A 19325-nucleotide genomic window follows, 5' to 3' on the forward strand; every position below is an offset into this window, starting at 1 on the left:
TGATAATAGTGACATTTGATGAGCTAGTCTTATCTTATCACCCCACTAATGACAGTGGTGACATTTGATGAGCCTTCACTTTATGTGTAACAGTGAAAACAAATAAACATGTCTGTCTATCTGTCAGAGTTGCTCATGAACCAACTGTTATTACACACGATCACTATCTACAAGCACAGTATGTCAATTTGTCTGGATTTTTTGGGCTATCCTAGGTAATTTGCACTATGTATAGTAATTGTATTTACGCATGTGTTCCTCTGAGATAGAGACAAAGAGATAGAGATAGATACAGACAGACAGAGAGATAGACAGAGCCAAGTGGCTGGCCAGCTGCTGGCTAGCCAGCCTGCCGAAATTATAGTTCCAGAATCTTTTCTTTTTACTTAAGGCATAGGTTATAGGTCATTCTGGCAGGATGACACTTTCCTCTGAACCCTTAAACTGTGCAAACGTAGATCTACATTGACGTGCGTAGTGCTCCGCACGTAGATCTGCGTCCGATTTTACATGCTTTCAAATGGAGAATATCAAGGTCTGAGCGCTACGCACGTCAATGTAGATATATCTACTTTTGGTTGGTTTGAGGGTTAAAAGGGGAGTGTTAATACGACATGACATCATTGAATCCTTGGCATTTGCCACGCTGTTTGCTCTAGCTGGTGCGCAATTGAACTGGTGCTCCCACAAGGTACTAAGTGGTCCCAGATTTTTTTAATACTGCACACACCGAGGGTTAAGACCCATTCTATGCTGACCAGGCATCTTAGGCCAATTGTGCCAAATTTGAAGGCAGGAAAATTCAAATGTAGATCTACCTTTGGAGTGCTGGCAGTAAGAACGTAGGTCTACGTTTGGACAGTTAATGGGTTAAAACTACACGTCGTCTTAGCTTCTATGATGGTACTTGGGAGTTTGTTCCACTCATCCACAACTCTATTACCAAACCAGTGCTATCCTATATCATTCACTCTAAAAATGGTGTGTTGCATGACAATGGGAGTGTTGCTGTTTATTTATTCTTCTGTACTAACTTGTCAGAGCATCATTCCTTCTAAACATGATGCTATATGAGAATGGAAGTGTTGCTTTTTATTTATTCTACTGTACCACTGTGGAGACAACTTGTACACAATGCAAGTTGTTTGTATGAATGTGTATGAACCATAACCAGACGCAATCGTCCGTTTGATTACATAGTACTCCGTGGCTCTGTCCTCTTACTTGTTCTCTCTCAGTACTCTGTGGCTCTGTCCTCTTACTTGTTCTCTCTCTCTCTCTCTTCCCCCCCCCCCTCTCGTTTATTCATTTTTATCTCGCTTACTCCCCTCTCACCCTACATTAAGACTACAAATATTTTAAGGTAAGTAATGAGTGTACTGTATATGCATTTTATTGCTCTAGGGCACTTTGAATGTCGTAGTATACGGCCTCTCCTCACTTAGGGACGTACTCATTTATCGACGCCTCGGACTTATGACAGGCTCTCTGACCAGTATTTATACCTAAATAATGTATTTTAGAGCTGATTTTCTATATTCTGTTTATTTCAATATACAGTGAACCCCCGGTTATCGGCCAGTTTTTCAGCGCCCGGTTATCGGCCGTTAATTCAGTTATCGGCCATTTGGGATGCGTCCATCCGCCAGCTGGAGCCACTTGTGCGTCAGTTTGGCTTTATCTCTCAGTGGAAGCTTCTGCTCATACATCCAAACATTTCGCTTGTTTTCCATTGTTTTTAGTGTTTTTTTTTTTGTTTTTTTTTTGCAGTACAACTGTGAAATAAGTAACCATGGCTCCAAAGAAAGTTAGTGTGGTAAATTATTATTATAATAATCAAAAAGAAGAGCTAAGCCACAAGGGCTATACAGCGATCCTGTGGTAAAGAAAGTGAGAAACACCATAGAATTTAAGCGTGAAGTGATAGAAAAGTTTGAAAATGATATGAAGGTGGTGGAACTTGCCAGGATGTACAGCAAGAATAAATCAACAATTACATCCATCCTGGCAAAGAAAGAACAAATCAAAGATGCTAATGTTGCATAAGGAGTAACTTGTCTAAACAACCTCCACCCACATCTTCATGTTCTGGGTTTGAAGAAGACATTCAATATGGAACAGGAGAAAACATTCTTGGACACCCCACGACTGCAGAAATATCTGCTTAAGTACTTGTGAACACTGAAGTTGTAAGGCAGTGTTTGAGAGTGAGGTTCTATAAGCATTGGCCATCACCACTAGTAAGAGACTTTCTGACTATTTCCAGTGCTTAATTTAAGCAAAAGTTAACCAAGCTACACCTTAGGGCTTCACAGTCTGAAGAGGCTTCTCAAGATTTCAGAATTAATTTTTCATTTGCTTATGCCTAAAGCCAGCTCTGAACCCATACTTAATACACTTCATACATTAATTATCAACAATTATAAATGTATTTTTTATAAAATTTAATATACAGCAGTTACAACAGTTGTATCACAATGGGGAATGTGTGGTATATTATGCAGAGAATTCATAGTATGGAAATTAGGAGGAGGTGTGGAATTACTGAAACTATTATTCAGAGGGCTGAGGAAGGGTTGTTGAGGTGGTTTGGTCATTCAGAGAGGATGGAGAAAAACAAGATGACTTGGAAGGTGTATGAATTTGTAGTGGAGGGGAGGAGGGGTAGGGGTCATCCTAGGAAAGAATGGAGGGAAGGGGTAAAAGAGGTTTTGTGTGCAAGAGGCTTGAATATATGGTAGGCAAGTGTGAGTTTGTTAGGAGTGAATGGAGACGAATGGCTTTAGGACTTGACAAGCTATTGGAGGGTGAGCAGGGTAATATTTGGTGAAGGGATTCAAAGAAAATGGTTAGCTGGATTTGAATCCTGGAGGTAGGAAGTACAATGCCTGCACTTTACAGGAGAGGTTTGGGATATTTGCTGTTTGAATGACATCTGAACTATCATATCTGAGTGCCTCTGCAAAGACAGTGATTATGTGTGAATGATGGTGAAAGTGTTTCTTTTTTGGGTAACCCTGCTTTGGTGGGAGACGACCAACTTCTTAAAAATAAAAATAAATAAAATAAAAATGCATAAGTAATAAACAAAAAGAAACTAAATTTATTGGATAAGAACTGTGCAGGATAAAATGCTGAGATTCTAAAAAAATAACTTTTACTGTAAAAATTTAAATGCAAATTACATTCCAGCATCTGGCAATTACAAGTTAACAATAGTATTTTACGCCATGGAATTAAATACGTTGTCACTGGGAATGAATCTGCAGTATTATTTTCTTATATCTTTAAACTTCTCCAAACGTATATTTTAAACATTATAATGGAGTAGCCATCCCAGCCCTACATAAGTGTGTTGTGCATTTTGGCAGCATTCTTGGGAAGTTCAGTTGTTACACACACTAATTCTCTGTTAACACTTGACAGATTGGGCCTTTATAGCTTTCCTTAGCTTAGTAGGGCCTCACCATGTCTAAACTCAGCCCTGACTAACTTTCTTACATGGGATAATAACACTGAGTATTTTGCCTTGTATTGGTTATCTATCCATCATTTAATGCCATTGTGCAATTATCAAGATGATATCTTTGAGACAGGTGAATAGAACACAAACATGAATGCCCTTATTCTCTTTTAAGGTATCTATAGGTCACATTGTCCCTGGTGGAGCAGCAGATCAGGATGGCAGTGTTGCTACAGGGGATGAAATCATTGGTGTTGATGGAGAGATGGTGTTAGGTTCCAGTCACCACCACGTTGTACAACTCATGGCAGCAGCAGCGACTCATGGCAGAGTAACACTTACCTTAAGACGTCGAACTCATACTCCTACTGGTGTGTCTTACTTAAAAAAATATATTGAATATTTACTGTATATTTAGTTGTAATGTATGTATACTTTATTGTTGGTATTTTATAATTTAGTATTCCATTTATTTAGTTAAAAAATTATGCTTTCTATTCACTTTCTTGTTATTTTATTATTACCACTGTTTATGATGTGTGTATTTAAATTATAAAAGAAGTGTAATAAACACTGGTCACTAGTGCAAGGTGACCCAAATGGAAGATACAAAACAGAAGTTAAGAGTTACTCTATATTTTAGGCCAGTAAGTAAGAGAGACTTTGACAGACCAACAAGTGCAAAAGGAATACAAAATATATACCCAGGACACCTGACCTACATCACATGGTGTTGAGTCAAGTCCAGGAATTACATTAAATAGCGAAAGGTTAGGTTCCGGAACCAAGTTAAGTCCAGGAAGAAACAACTGAAGGGCAAGCATAGTTACTTGAACTTTGAAAATGCAACACCTAGTCAACATAATTATGCACCATACCCAAATAAAATTAGTGTTAATAATAAGTGAATAAATGAACCACTCTTGCTGTACCTGGTATATATGGAATTCTTCCATAGATTGCAACTAATAATACATAGGGTGATCTGTTAACACGTTTGCAGAATTGTGGAAGATTTTCGGTGAATATGCTGTATTAATCAGCTTACATGGTGGAGTCTGTTAGTCAACTGCCAGCCCATATCCACAGCACAAGGCCTGCATCACTCACTGATTTGTCCTTACCTTCTTGACCCGTTTAAGAGTTAGGTCCATGAGGGGCATGAGATCTGGGAGGGGTGTGGACATGGTGACAGATGGAAGTGTAGAGAAAATGAATGTGTGGTTGAGGGGATGACTAGAAGGATGTGGGTGAAGTGCATACATACTGCCATTAAATAGCAAGGAGTAATGGTAAAGTTGGGTGAGGGTGCATTGGTTTGGGCAGGGGAGTGTGGATGGGCATCAGTGTGCCCACAGGCTGATGTTCAGGTTGGAACATATGGGTGAGAATGCACAGGAGTGTGTGTGTAGGAGTGAGAACATATGGATGAGAGTTTGCAAGCTAGTGGGTGGGAGTGTGTGAACTAGTGAGAACTGGGTACTGGGTGAAGAAGAGTAATTGAAGTTCTGAGCAATGGGGTGAAATTGGCCCATAGGTGCATGCTGTACCTGCTGTCCTGTGTTCCCTTCACCAAATGTACATTCCATGTGGCACTTGAGCATATAATCAGATGGGCACAGGTGTGTGGGTAAGGGGATGAGTAAGGACAGGTCAGTGAAGATATGGAGGTGAGGGCAAGTGTTTGGGGTAAAGGTGGTGCAAGCATGGGGGGTAAGGAGCATGGAATGGGCACTGTAGGCACAACAATAGAACATTGTACCAACATCTGTGGTCTCAGACTGTTAAACCATAAAATATCAGAAACACTGCTGGGACAAGTGTAGAAATCTTGAAAGAGAAAACTGGACAAGTATCTCCACCGAGTGCCAGATCGACCAGGCTGAAATGGATATGTGGGCCAGTGGACCACTAGCAACAACAGCCTGGTTGACCAGGCAAGCACCAGACAAGCCTGGCCCCAGGCAGGGTTCCAGTTGTAGAAAAACTCTTGAAACTCATCGAAGGTAAAAGTTAAGGCTACAATTACTTAATGACCAATTTCAGAATTTCAGGGTACAGTGGAAACGTGATGCCCTGAAGTCTTCTTCCTACACATTATTTAGTTCAACCTAACTTTTTATCCTACTTGACCTTGATCCTCCACTTGTCCTTGCTTCTCACCCTGACTTTTATCACATAATGTAGGTCAGGCAATCTGTGTGCATTGGCTGTATCCCATGTAAACATGTCAGTCTGCTAAAGAGGATCTCAGTTGTAGGCTGAAATATACAGTACTCACCTTATTTGTTGTTTTCACTTTGTGGGTTTGCCTCTCCAACTGTGTATTTTTTCTATTCTGAAAAGTTGTATATAGGGTAAATAAATAGAAGAAATTAAACAAAAATATTGAATTTTTTGCAAGCTTTCCTCTTACCTAGCAAATTACTTTTACAGAACTCCACAACAGATCCTTAGAAATGCAGTTTCCCTATGATGTGACAGTAACAAGAAGAGAAAATGAAGGCTTTGGTTTTGTCATAATATCATCAGTTACCAAGTCTGGCTCTACAATAGGTAGGCTTCACATTTATTTTTTCTTAGCTGTGGCTTTAATATGCCATTTACATGTGTATATTGCTCTTCATAAAAAGAACCAGTTCCTTAGTTATAATTAATGTTTTGTGAATTTTTTTTTTTGTGTGCATGCGTGTGCATACGTGCTCACCTATATGTGGCTGCAGGGGTCGAGTCTTAGCTCCTGGCCCCTCCCCTTAGCTTGCTGCTTCACAGATTCATCTCTCATACCCTCATGAGCTTCATAGTACCTGCTATTAACCCTTCCACTGTCCAGATCCCGATCTGAAACTTGTCCATAATATTCAAGAATTTAAAAAAAAATTTTTTTTTGTTATTTTTTCTTATGAAATAGTAGAGAATGTTTTTCTGAAGGTAATAAAAGAAAATACAAAATTTGATGGAAAATTGATAATTACACATCAGCAATGTTGTTCACTTTGAGTCCTATTTTAGGTCAATTACATTGTTCCAGTTGACCAACTTCTTAGCTGTTTTGCTAGTGTGTATTCCATTTTATTGATCGAGCACAAGAAATTGCCCAGTCAACTATTTCAACTACCCAGTAGTGATGAGAAATTGGTAATTTGGTCCATTTCACACAAATTTCAAAATATTCCAGTTTCAAAATAGGGTTTAGAATAAACAGTGAAGACATTCCTGGCACTAAAATAACATTTCCTCTGTTCATTAGTTATATTGCCAGGATTTACACATGAATTCCATATTGATTTTTTATTACCCCCCCCCCTCCCCAAAGGAAAAAAAAAAAGATTTACAGTAGAGCCCCACTTATACGACAGGTTAGGTTCCAGGCTTCTGCTGGAAAATGGACATCACCGGAAAGCAGAACTCCATTTTTTCCCACTTATAAATGCATATAAATGCCAGATAATAAGTTTACATTAACATATAGTATTAAGTTAGCAATAAAACTAGGCATTAAAAACAATAAAAAGTAAAATACACACACAGTGCACCCATTACTTATCTCAAAATATTTGTAGTCTTAATGTAGGGTGAGACGTGAGTAGTATTTATTGTAAGAAGTCAGGTATGGTAGGTAAGGTAGCCCTCCTGGCCAACCCACCCACATATAATATACTACGACATTTAAAATGCCCTAGAGCGATAAAATGCATATACAGTACACTTATTACTTACCTTAAAATATTTCTAGTCTTAATGGTCTTAATGTAGGGTGAGAAGTGAATAGTATTTATTTGTAGAAAGTCAGGTATGGTAGCCCGCCTGGCCACCCCACCCTCACGTAATATAATACGATGTTTAAAGTGCCCTAAAGCAATAAAATGCATACACAGTACACTTATTACTTTTTTTTTTTTTTTTTTTCAACAAGTCGGCCGTCTCCCACCGAGGCAGGGTGACCCAAAAAAGAAAAAATCCCCAAAAAGAAAATACTTTCATCATCATTCAACACTTTCACCACACTCACACATTATCACTGTTTTTGCAGAGGCGCTCAGAATACAACAGTTTAGAAGCATATACGTATAAAGATACACAACATATCCCTCCAAACTGCCAATATCCCAAACCCCTCCTTTAAAGTGCAGGCATTGTACTTCCCATTTCCAGGACTCAAGTCCGACTATATGAAAATAACCGGTTTCCCTGAATCCCTTCACTAAATATTACCCTGCTCACACTCCAACAGATCGTCAGGTCCCAAGTATCATTCGTCTCCATTCACTCCTATCTAACACGCTTATGCACGCTTGCTAGAAGTCCAAGCCCCTCGCCCACAAAACCTCCTTTACCCCCTCTTTCCAACCCTTACGAGGATGACCCCTACCCCTCTTTCCTTTCCCTATAGATTTATATGCTTTCCATGTCATTCTACTTTGATCCGTTCTCTCTAAATGACCAAACCACCTCAACAACCCCTCTTCTGCCCTCTGACTAATGCTTTTATTAACTCCACACCTTCTCCTAATTTCCACACTCTGAATTTTCTGCATAATATTTACACCACACATTGCCCTTAGACAGGACATCTCCACTGCCTCCAACCGTCTCCTCGCTGCTGCATTTACCACCCAAGCTTCACATCCATATAAGAGTGTTGGTACTACTATACTTTCATACATTCCCTTCTTTGCCTCCATAGATAACGTTTTTTGACTCCACATATACCTCAACGCACCACTCACCTTTTTTCCCTCATCAATTCTATGATTAACCTCATCCTTCATAAATCCATCCGCCGACACGTCAACTCCCAAGTATCTGAAAACATTCACTTCTTCCATACTCCTCCTCCCCAATTTGATATCCAATTTTTCTTTATCTAAATCATTTGATACCCTCATCACCTTACTCTTTTCTATGTTCACTTTCAACTTTCTACCTTTACACGCATTCTCAAACTCATCCACTAACCTTTGCAATTTTTCTTTAGAATCTCCCATAAGCACAGTATCATCAGCAAAAAGTAACTGTCAATTCCCATTTTGAATTTGATTCCCCATAATTTAACCCCACCCCTCTCCCGAACACCCTAGCATTTACTTCTTTTACAACCCCATCTATAAATATATTAAACAACCATGGTGACATTACACATCCCTGTCTAAGACCTACTTTTACCGGGAAGTATTCTTCCTCTCTTCTACACACCCTAACCTGAGCCTCACTATCCTCATAAAAACTCTTAACAGCATTTAGTAACTTACCACCTATTCCATATACTTGCAACATCTGCCACATTGCTCCTCTATCCACTCTATCATATGCCTTTTCTAAATCCATAAATGCAATAAAAACTTCCCTACCTTTATCTAAATACTGTTCACATATATGCTTCAATGTAAACACTTGATCTACACATCCCCTACCCACTCTGAAGCCTCCCTGCTCATCCGCAATCCTACATTCTGTCTTACCTCTAATTCTTTCAATTATAACCCTACCGTATACTTTTTCCTGGTATACTCAGTAAACTTATTCCTCTATAATTTTTACAATCTCTTTTGTCCCCTTTCCCTTTACATAAAGGGACTATACATGCTCTCTGCCAATCCCTAGGTACCCCCGGCATACGATATTAATCCATTCCTGAGAGCTCATCATATGCCGAAATTTTCGTAAGGCGAATTAATTTTCCCCATAAGAAATAATGGAAATCAAATTAATCCGTGCGAGACACCCAAAAGTAAGAAAAAGAAGTTATTATTACTTACCTTAAAATATTTGTAGTCTTAACCCTTTGACTGTTTCGGTCGTATACAGTGGACCCCCGGCATACGATATTAATCCATTCCTGAGAGCTCATCATATGCCAAAATTATCGTAAGGCGAATTAATTTTCCCCATAAGAAATAATGGAAATCAAATTAATCCGTGCGAGACACCCAAAAGTAAGAAAAAAAAGTTTTACCACATGAAATATTAAGTTTAATGCACACAAACTGAAGAAGACATGCACAGTTAGTAGTACTCTACTAACAATAGAATACATGACACTTACCTTTAATGAAGATCTGGTGATGATTGATGGGATGGGAGGAGGGGAGAGTGTCGAACTTATTGTTTAGAAGGGGAATCCCCTTCCATTAGGACTTGAGGTATCAAGTCCTTTTCCGGGGTTACTTCCCTCCTCCTTTTAATGCCACTAGGACCAGCTTGAGAGTCACTGGACCTCTGTTGCACAACATATCTGTCTATAGAGCTCTGTACCTCTCGTTCCTTTATGATTTGTCTAAAGTGATTCACAACATTGTCATTGTAATAGTCACCAGCACGGCTTGCAATAGCTGTGTGAGGGTGATTTTCATCCATAAAGGTTTGCACTTCAAGCCACTCTGCACACATTTCCTTAATCTCTTTTTTCAATTCCATACTAATTCTCACCCTTTTTACCACAGGGATGGCACTAGAAGCTTTCTTGGGGTCCATGGTGACTTACTTTGTAGTTACAAGCACTAAAAACACTGGGATAATGTGAAATGTACTGAATGTATGCGTAGATGCGACCCCATTGGCTGGCTTGTGAACACTGGTGCTGAGGCCACACGTGGGACGTGTCCCGGACGAATTGCGTGAGGCGAGGCAAAATTTTTGCGTTAAAATGTATTGTATGCCAGATTTAACGTAACGCGATGCCATCGTATGCCGGGGGTCCACTGTTTATACGTCTTACGAGGTACCGTGTTTGACGTATATACGTATACTCAAATTCTAGCGGCTTCAAATCAAGCAGGAGAAAGCTGGTAGGCCCACATGTGAGAGAATGGGTCTGTGTGGTCAGTGTGCATCATATAAAGAAAATCCTGGAGCATGCAGTGCATAATGAGAAAAAAAAACTCACTTTTTTTAATTAAAATGCCGACTTTGTGGTCTATTTTCATATAGTATTTATGGTTGTATTCTCGTTTTCTTGGTCTCATTTGATAGAATGGAAAACATATTATAGAAATAGAGGTGATTTTGATTGATTTTACTATAAAAAGAACCTGGAAATGGAGCTCAAATTAGGGGAAATGTTTGATTTTTGCCGATGTTCAAAAGTAAACAAATTATGTCATTGTCCAATAAATGTCCAACTAGCCATTCTGATATGCAGTCATGAATGGGTTGATGCTATTTATACAATTATTACAGTATTGCAGTAGTCTGCATAACAGTAAATCTTCTACTTTTTGTTTGAATAAAAATTCAAAATAGAAAGCAAGAGTAATATCAGAGGGGCCTGGGGACATGACTGATGAACAAAGAAAATGTTATTTTAGAGCCAGGAATGTCTGCATTGTTCATTCAGGACCTTATTTTGAAATTGTCATATTTTTTAATTTTTGTGAAATTGGCCAAATTACAAATTTCTGACCACATTATTGGGTAGTTGAAATTGGTAAATAGGCAGTTTCGTGTACTCAATCGATAGAAAAAACGGAGTTCTAAAGAAATAGCTATGAGTTTGGTTGACTGGAACAATGGAATTAGCCGAAAATAAGGCTCAAAGCGGGCGAAATCGCCGATTTGTAAATATCGCAGAGGTCACTAATTTTGCAGGAGCATAATTCCGTCAGTTTTTCATCAAATTTCTTTTTTCTTTTTGGTGTCATTACAATCGGGAAAAGATTCTCTATCATTTCATAAGAAAAAATAATTTTTTTTTTTTTAAATTTTGCAACACCAGGAGACACCTTAGGATTGGGGGTTGTGACAGTCAAGGGGTTAATGTAGAGTGAGAAGTGAATACACGATATAAAAATGAATAGAGAGAAAGAACGAGTATATGAGGGAGGACAGAGCCGCAGAGTATGTAAGCAAACAGACGAATGCATCTGGTTATATTTGATACACGTTTATTCCCATGTCTGTAAATGTTATACCATAATACAAACGCCTTACATTGTGTACAGTTGTCTCCACATTGGTAAAGTAGAATAAATAAAGAGAAACACTCCCATTCTCATGCAACACACCATTTTTAAGAGGAATAACACTGAGTGAAGGCATACAAAAGGAATAATTTTCTACATTTACCCCCAGTAATACTATTGGTGTTGAACTTGAGAGAACGTTATTGCTTCCAACACTTTGACAACAGTTTACCAAAACTGTTGTCCAGAGGGCTGAGGAAGGGTTGTTGAGGTGGTTCGGACATGTAGAAAGAATGGAGCGAAACAGAGTGAATTCAAGAGTGTATCAGTCTGTAGTGGAAGGAAGGCGGGGTAGGGGTCGGCCTAGGAAAGGTTGGAGGGAGGGGGTAAAGGAGGTTTTGTGTTCGAGGGGCTTGGACTTCCAGCAGGCATGCGTGAGCGTGTTTGATAGGAGTGAATGGAGACAAATGGTTTTTAATACTTGACGTGCTGTTGGAGTGTGAGCAAAGTAACATTTATGAAGGGGTTCAGGGAAACCGTCAGGCCGGACTTGAGTCCTGGAGATGGGAAGTACAGTGCCTGCACTCTGAAGGAGGGGTGTTAATGTTGCAGTTTAAAAACTGCAGTGTAAAGCACCCTTTTGGCAAGACAGTGATGGAGTGAATGATGGTGAAAGTTTTTCTTTTTCGGGCCACCCTGCCTTGGTGGGAATCGGCCAGTGTGATAATAAAAAAAAATTACTTTGACAAGATGACTGGAAAAACATCTCATATTTATGTTAATTTATTTTACCGTGGAGTGTATTTATCATGTTTATATGTTACATAGCGTGTTTATTATATAATTTTGAAAAAATATCATGGATTAATCAAAATGCCTCTATTAACATAATGTATGACATTTAATGCACCTCAGAGTGATTATTATTGTGTTGTTGTTATCATTATTAATATGGCATCTTCAAGACTAATACGACACTCTTAATGATTTTAACGTGTACCTGCATGCCAGCAGTGTGTAGGTTTATATAGGTACAGGTACACATAAGTATAAATATCAGAGTATATATAAAATAACTTTAAAACACTTGAAATTTTGGAAAGTTTCCAGACATAATGGAGAGTTGTGCTCAAGGAGAATGTAAACAAACCAGGTGGCCTGCGGTGACCGTGTTAGAGTCAGGTGATGGGGTGGAGCCGTATAGAGAGTTTTGGTCATAATTTGTAATGTCTGTATTAGCAGAATGCCATCAGGCAAAATGCCGTAAAGTGGAGCCCTACTGCACTGTTATGCAATATTGGATTTATTGTATAAATAATATCAGCATATTCATGAATGCACATTAGACCCACCAGTTGGATGTGTATTGGACGAGTGATGTGATTTGTTTACTCTTGAATATCAGCAAAAGTCAAACATTTCCACTACTTTAAGCTCAATTTGAAGCTATTTTCAATCTGAAACCAATCAATATCATCCCTATTTCTGTAATATATCTAAATTCTGTCAATTGAGACCAAGAAACTGAGAATACAACCATAAAAACCATACGAAAATACACTGCAAAATCACTGTTTTAAGACAAGAACATGGTTGCAGTTTTTTCTCATTATGCACTGAATTTTTTTATATGTTGCACGCTTCTCACATAGACCCATTCTCTCATATCTAGGCCCAAATTTACTGCTCACAGCTTTTCTGAGTGAGCTGTACTCATGGCATAGTACTGCAGCACTGACAGTGACGTCAAAGCTGTAGTACTATAGCACAGTCAGCAAAAGGGTTAATGGTTATGTATGGACCCTGTCTCCACCACTTTTTCTGTCCCTATCAATTCTCTGAACATTTTGTATGTTATCATATCTCCCCTGGTTCTGTTCTGTTATTACTATTATTATTAACCTTTCCTCATAGGTCATACCCCTTAACCCAGTAACAAGCCTTGTTGTATAATTCTGCACTTTCTTCAGTTTCTTAACAAGCTTTCTCAGGTGTAGGTTCCATACTGGTGCTGCATACTCCAGGATATGGGCCTGACATATATTATAGAAAATGACAAGAAGCATCTTTGTTGAGATTCCTGAAGGACACTCTCAGATTTGCCAGGCAAGCCTTGACTGCAGGGGTTATTTGGTTGATATGAGCCTCTGCTGATATCCCAGGCACTGTGCGTGTTTTACAAATAAAATGGCACAATAATCACTTTTTTTTTTTTTTTTTTTTTTTTTTTTAACCCTTTGAGGGTCGACAGGCCCTCTCCGAAACTCGTTCTCAGGGTCGGCCAAATTTAAAAAAAAAAAAAATTATTTTCTCTTATGAAAAGATAGAGAATCTTTTCCCGATCATAACGACACCAAAAGTTTGAAATTTGATAGAAAACTTACGGAATTATGCTGTCGCAAAGTTAGCGGTCTCGGCGATGTTTACGCATCGGCGATTTTGCCCACTTTGAGCCCCATTTTCGGCCAATTTCACTGTACTAGTCGACAAAAAACATGAATATTTCGCTAGAACTCCATTTTTTCTATCGAATGGGTGCAAGAAACCACCCATTTATAAATTCAACTATCCAGTACAGTGGTCAGAATTTAGCAATTTTGCCAATTTCACACAAATTTCAAAAGATGCCAATTTCTGAATAGGGTCCAGAATAAACAAGAAAGACATTCCTGGCACTAAAATGACATTTCCTCTAGTCATTAGTCACGTCTCAAGGCCCCTCTTATATTCTTTTGCTTTCCACTTTTAATTTTTATTCTCACAAAAAATATAAGATTTACTGTTATGCAGACTACTGCATTAGTGTAAAAAATGGTATAAATATTATTGGTGCACTTGTGAAAGAATATTAGACTCACCAGTTGACGTGTATTGCACGCTTGGCACGATTTGTTTACTTTTGAAGTTTGGTAAAAATCGAACATTTCTGCTACTTTGAGCTCAATTTCAAGGCACCTTTCATTGTAAAACCAGTCAAAATCATCTCAATTTCAGTAATATGTCTTCCATTCTATAAAATGAGACCAAGAAAACTAGAATACAACAATAAATACCATACGAAAATACACTGCAAAGTCGCTGATTTATTAAAAAAAAATGGTCAAAGTTTTTTTTTTCTCATTATGCACTGTGTGCTGCAGGATTTTTTTTAGACTGTGCACACTGACCACATAGACCAATTCTTTCATATAAAGGCCTACCAGCTTTCTCCCACTAGATTTGAGGCCGCTAGAATTTATGAGTACTAGTACGTCAAAAACCCCTACGCGTAAGACGTACTAGTACGACGAAAACCCTCAAAGGGTTAAGGAAACCAGTAGATGTGGCCCTTAATTCCAGCCACTCTTGTTGCATTTCCACAAGTTAAATTTTGTTTTACCCACTTCTGACTTTTCACACATTCTAATACTTCGTATTCCTTTGTATCCCAGGCATACATTTTCCTGTTTCATAATCTACATTCAGTAACCTCTTGAAATATTCTATCCATCCATCTGTCTCTCTCTCTCACTACTGCTACTACTACCAGTCATCCTCATCCCCGTTATTCTCCTCCTAAACTTAACTGACACATCCACATGCTTCCTTAGGTTTCTCACTAATTGTTTCTGAAACATTTTCTTATTTTCCCATTGTTTTCATCAAAACTCCACTTAGGAGAGGACGTTGTGGTCCATCCTGGACCACTGTGAAGTCATGACTGTTGTGACTTGACAGTGGTCCAGAACATAAAGTTCCTCCCCTGACTGTGGACTTTTGGTGAATTGTTCCAGCAAAGGTATTGTCTTTATTCCCACTGTTTTACTTGTTTTTTCTCATCTGTAACCCACAGTTGTTACTCTCACTAACTCCGCCACCATTATCTATTAACAGCGTTCCATATAGAGATGCGTATGTAATCAGTTGACTGAATCAGCTAGCTTTTTTATTCATAGACCTAAGTGTACTAATAATTTTAACCATTGCAGGTCGGATAATTGAAGGGAGTCCAGCCGAACGCTGTGGTCGATTGAATGTTGGTGATCGTATCCTATCTGTCAATGGTGTAGACATTAAGACCCTTCATCATGGGCACATAGTCAACCTCATCAAGGAATCGGGCTACTCAGTCACTCTTACTATTGGTCCACCCAGGGGTTAGTGATTTATTTTTTAAAATCAAAGTAATGAGAGCATTCATTTCTGCAAAAAGTATTTCCAGAAATATTCAGTAAAGGTTAAAATGCACAGGATTTAATTTTTTTCATTTGTACCAGTGTTATTAATGGATGCAAAGGGTCCTAAAAGAATATAGAATTTTAGCAGTCCTAAGTAAATTAGGGTAAAATAAAGACTAAACCCAAATTCAATGATACAATTACAGTAGGGCCCCACTTATATGGCAGGTTAGGTTCCATGCTACCGCTGTAAAGCGGAAATCGCCATAAATTGAAATGCCCTTTTTTTCCCACTTATAAATGCATATAAATGGTAGATAATATATGCTAGTGTAAACTTGTTAAGTTAGGAATAGAAGTAGGCATTAAAAACAATAAAAATGTAAAATACTCATATAGTACACTCATTACTTACCTTAAAATATTTGTAGCCTTAATGTAGGGTGAGAGGAATAGTATTTATAGTAAGAAATCAGGTGTCATAGGTATGTTAGCCAGCCAGGCCACCCCACCCCATCCATTTAACATTCAAAGTGTCTCAGAGCGATAAAATGCATACACAGTTCACTCATTACTTATCTCAAAATATTTCTAGTCTTAATGTAGGGTGAGAAGTGAATAAACGAGATAGAAATAAACAAGAGAGAGAATGAATAAATGACAGAGAGGATAGAGACATGGAGGCTGTAAACAAACACACGTTTGTATTATGATGATAATAATAATAATAAGTTGGATGTCCTGGCCCTAAGCGAAACAAAGCTGAAGGTGGTAGGCGAGTTTCAGTGGGGGAGAAATAAATGGGATTAAGTCAGGAGTATCAGAGAGTTAGAGCTAAGGAAGGGGTAGCAATAATGTTGAAGGACCAGTTATGGAAGGAGAAGAGGAAATATAAATGTGTAAATTCAAGGATTATGTGGATTAAAATAAGGGCCGAATGTGAAAAGTGGGTCATAATAAGTGTGTATGCACCTGGAGAAGAGAGGAGTGTAGAGGAGAGAGAGAGATTTTGGGAGATGTTAAGTGAATGTATAGGAACTTTTGAACCAGGTGAAAGTAATTGTGGCAGGAGACCTAAATGCTTAAGTATGAGAAACCTTTAGAAGAGGGTATGATAGGTAAATTTGAGGTGCCAGGTGTAAATGATAATGGGAGCCCTTTGATTGAACCTTTGTATAGAAAGGGGTTTAGTTATAAGTATACAAGATATGATGTAGGGCGTAATGACAGTAGTTTGTTGGACTATGTATTGGTAGATAAAAGACTGTTGAGTAGACTTCAGGATGTACATGTTTATAGAGGGGCCACAGATATATCAGATCACTTTCTAGTTGTAGCTACAGTGAGAGTAAAAGGTAGATGGGATACAAGGAAAATAGAAGCAGCAAGTAAGAGAGAGGTGAAGGTGTATAAACTAAAAGAGGAGGCAGTTTGGGTAAGATATAAACAACTATTGGAGGATAGATGGGCTAGTGAGAGTGTAGGCAATGGGGTCGAAGACGTATGGGGTAGGTTTAAGAATGTCGTGTTAGAGTGTTCAGCAGAAGTTTGTGGTTACAGGAAAATGGGTGCAAGAGGGAAGAAGAGCGATTGGTGGAATGATGATGTAAAGAGAGTAGTAAGGGAGAAAAAGTTATCATATGAGAGGTTTTTACAAAGTAGAAGTGATACAAGGAGGGAAGAGTATATGGAGAGAAAAAGAGAGGTTAAGAGAGGTGAAGCAATGTAAAAAGTGAGCAAATGAGAGAGTGGGTGAGATGTTATCAACAAATTTTGTTGAAAATAAGAAAACATTTTGGATTGAGATTAATAAGTTGAGGAAGCCTAGGGAACAAATGGATTTGACAGTTAAAAATAGGAGAGGAGAGTTGTTAAATGAAGAGTTAGAGGTATCGGGAAGATGGAGGGAATATTTTGAGGAATTGTTAAATGTTGATGAAGATAGGGAAGCTGTGATTTCGTGTATAGGGCAAGGAGGAATAACATCTTGTAGGAGTGAGGAAGAACCAGTTGTGAGTGTGGGGACAGTTTGTGAGGCAGTGGGTAGAATGAAAGGGGGTAAGGCAGCTGGGATTGATGAGATAAAGATTGAAATGTTAAAAGCAGGAGGGGATATAATTTTGGAGTGGTTGGTGCTATTATTTAATAAATGTATGGAAGAGGGTAAGGTACCTAGGGATTGGCAGAGAGCATGCATAGTTCCTTTGTATAAAGGCAAAAGGGATAAAAGAGAGTGCAAAAATTATAAGGTAGTAAGTTTGTTGAGTATACCTGGTAAAGTGTATGGTAGTTATTATTGAAAGAATTAAGAGTAAGACAGAGAGGAGGATAGCAGATGAACAAGGCAGCTTTAGGAAAGGTAGAGGGTGTGTAGACCAAGTGGTTACAGTGAAACATATAGAGGAACAGTATTTAGATAAGGGTAAAGAGATTTTTGTGGCATTTATGGATTTAGAAAAGGCAATTGGCAGGGTAGAAAGGGGGGCAATGTTGCAGATGTATGGTATAGGAGGTAGGTTACTGAAAGCAGTGAAGAGTTTTTACAAGGATAGTGAGGCTCAGGTTCGAGTATGTAGGAGAGAGGGAGATTATTTCCCAGTAAAAGTAAGCCTTAGACAAGGATGTGTGATGTCAACGTGGTTGTTCAATATATTTATAGATGGGGTTGTAAGAGAAGTGAATGCTAGGGTCTTGGCAAGATGTGTGCAGTTAAAAGATAAAGAATCAAACACAAAGTGGGAGTTGTCACAGTTGCTCTTTGCTGATGACATGGTGCTTTTGGGAGATTCTGAAGAGAAGTTGCAGAGGTTGGTGGATGAATTTGGTAGGGTATGTAAAAGAAGAAAATTAAAAGTGAATATAGGAAAGAGTAAGGTTATGAGGATAACAAAAAGATTAGGCGACAAAAGATTGGAGGGAGAGAGTATGGAGGAGGTGAATGTATTCAGATATTTAGGAGTGGACGTGTCAGCAGGTGGATCTATGAAGGATGAAGTGGATCACAGAATTGATGAGGGGAAAAGGGTGAGTGGTGCACTTAGAGCCTGTGGAGACAAAGAACTTTGTCTGTGGAAGCAAAAAGGGGAATATATGAGAGTATAGTTGTACCAACACTTGTATGGGTGTGAAGCGTGGGTAATGAATGTTGCAACGAGGAGAAGGCTGGAGGCAGTGGAGATGTCATGTCTGAGGGCAGTGTGTGGTGTAAATATAATGCAAAGAATTCATAGTTCGGAAATTAAGAGAATGTGTGGGATTACCAAAACTATTATCCAGAGGGCTGAGGAGGGGTTGCTGAGGTGGTTCGGACATGTAGAGAGAATGGAACAAAACAGAATGACTTCGAGAGTGTATAAATCTGTAGTGAAGGGAAGGCGGGGTAGGGGTCGGCCTAGGAAGGGTTGGATGGAGGGGGTAAAGGAGGTTTTGTGTGCAAGGGGCTTGGACTTCCAGTAAGCATGCATGAGTGTGTTTGATAGGAGTGAATGGAGACAAATGGTTTTAAATGCTTGACGTGCTGTTGAGTGTGAGCAAAGTAGCATTTATGAAGGGATTCAGGGAAACTGGCAGGCCGAACTTGAATCTTAGAGATGGGAAGTACAGTGTATACACTCTGAAGCAGGGCTGTTGCAGTTTTATAACTGTAGTGTAAAGAACCCCTCTGACAAGACAGTGATGGAATGAATGATGATGAAAGTTTTTCTTTTTCGGGCCGTCTGCCTTGGTGGGAATTGGCCGATGTGTTAATAAAAAAAAATAATAATAATAATGATAATAACAAATACAATATTGTTTAGCTTCCAA

General features: G+C 38.7%; 1 protein-coding gene across 9 annotated transcripts in view; it reads left to right on the plus strand.

Moving 5' to 3' along the window:
- Magi (membrane associated guanylate kinase, WW and PDZ domain containing protein magi) overlaps positions 1-19325 on the plus strand; it is a 379317-nt gene that overhangs the window by 312711 nt on the left and 47281 nt on the right. For all 9 annotated transcript variants that reach the window (XM_070093311.1, XM_070093304.1, XM_070093308.1 and 6 more), the window contains 3 exons: positions 3639-3834; positions 5900-6019; positions 15333-15500. In XM_070093311.1, the coding sequence (XP_069949412.1) occupies positions 3639-3834; positions 5900-6019; positions 15333-15500 (484 nt within the window). The remainder of the gene's footprint in view (positions 1-3638; positions 3835-5899; positions 6020-15332; positions 15501-19325) is intronic.

This window comes from Cherax quadricarinatus, chromosome 42 (genome assembly GCF_038502225.1).
Source record: "Cherax quadricarinatus isolate ZL_2023a chromosome 42, ASM3850222v1, whole genome shotgun sequence".
NCBI classification, from domain to species: Eukaryota; Metazoa; Arthropoda; class Malacostraca; order Decapoda; family Parastacidae; genus Cherax; species Cherax quadricarinatus.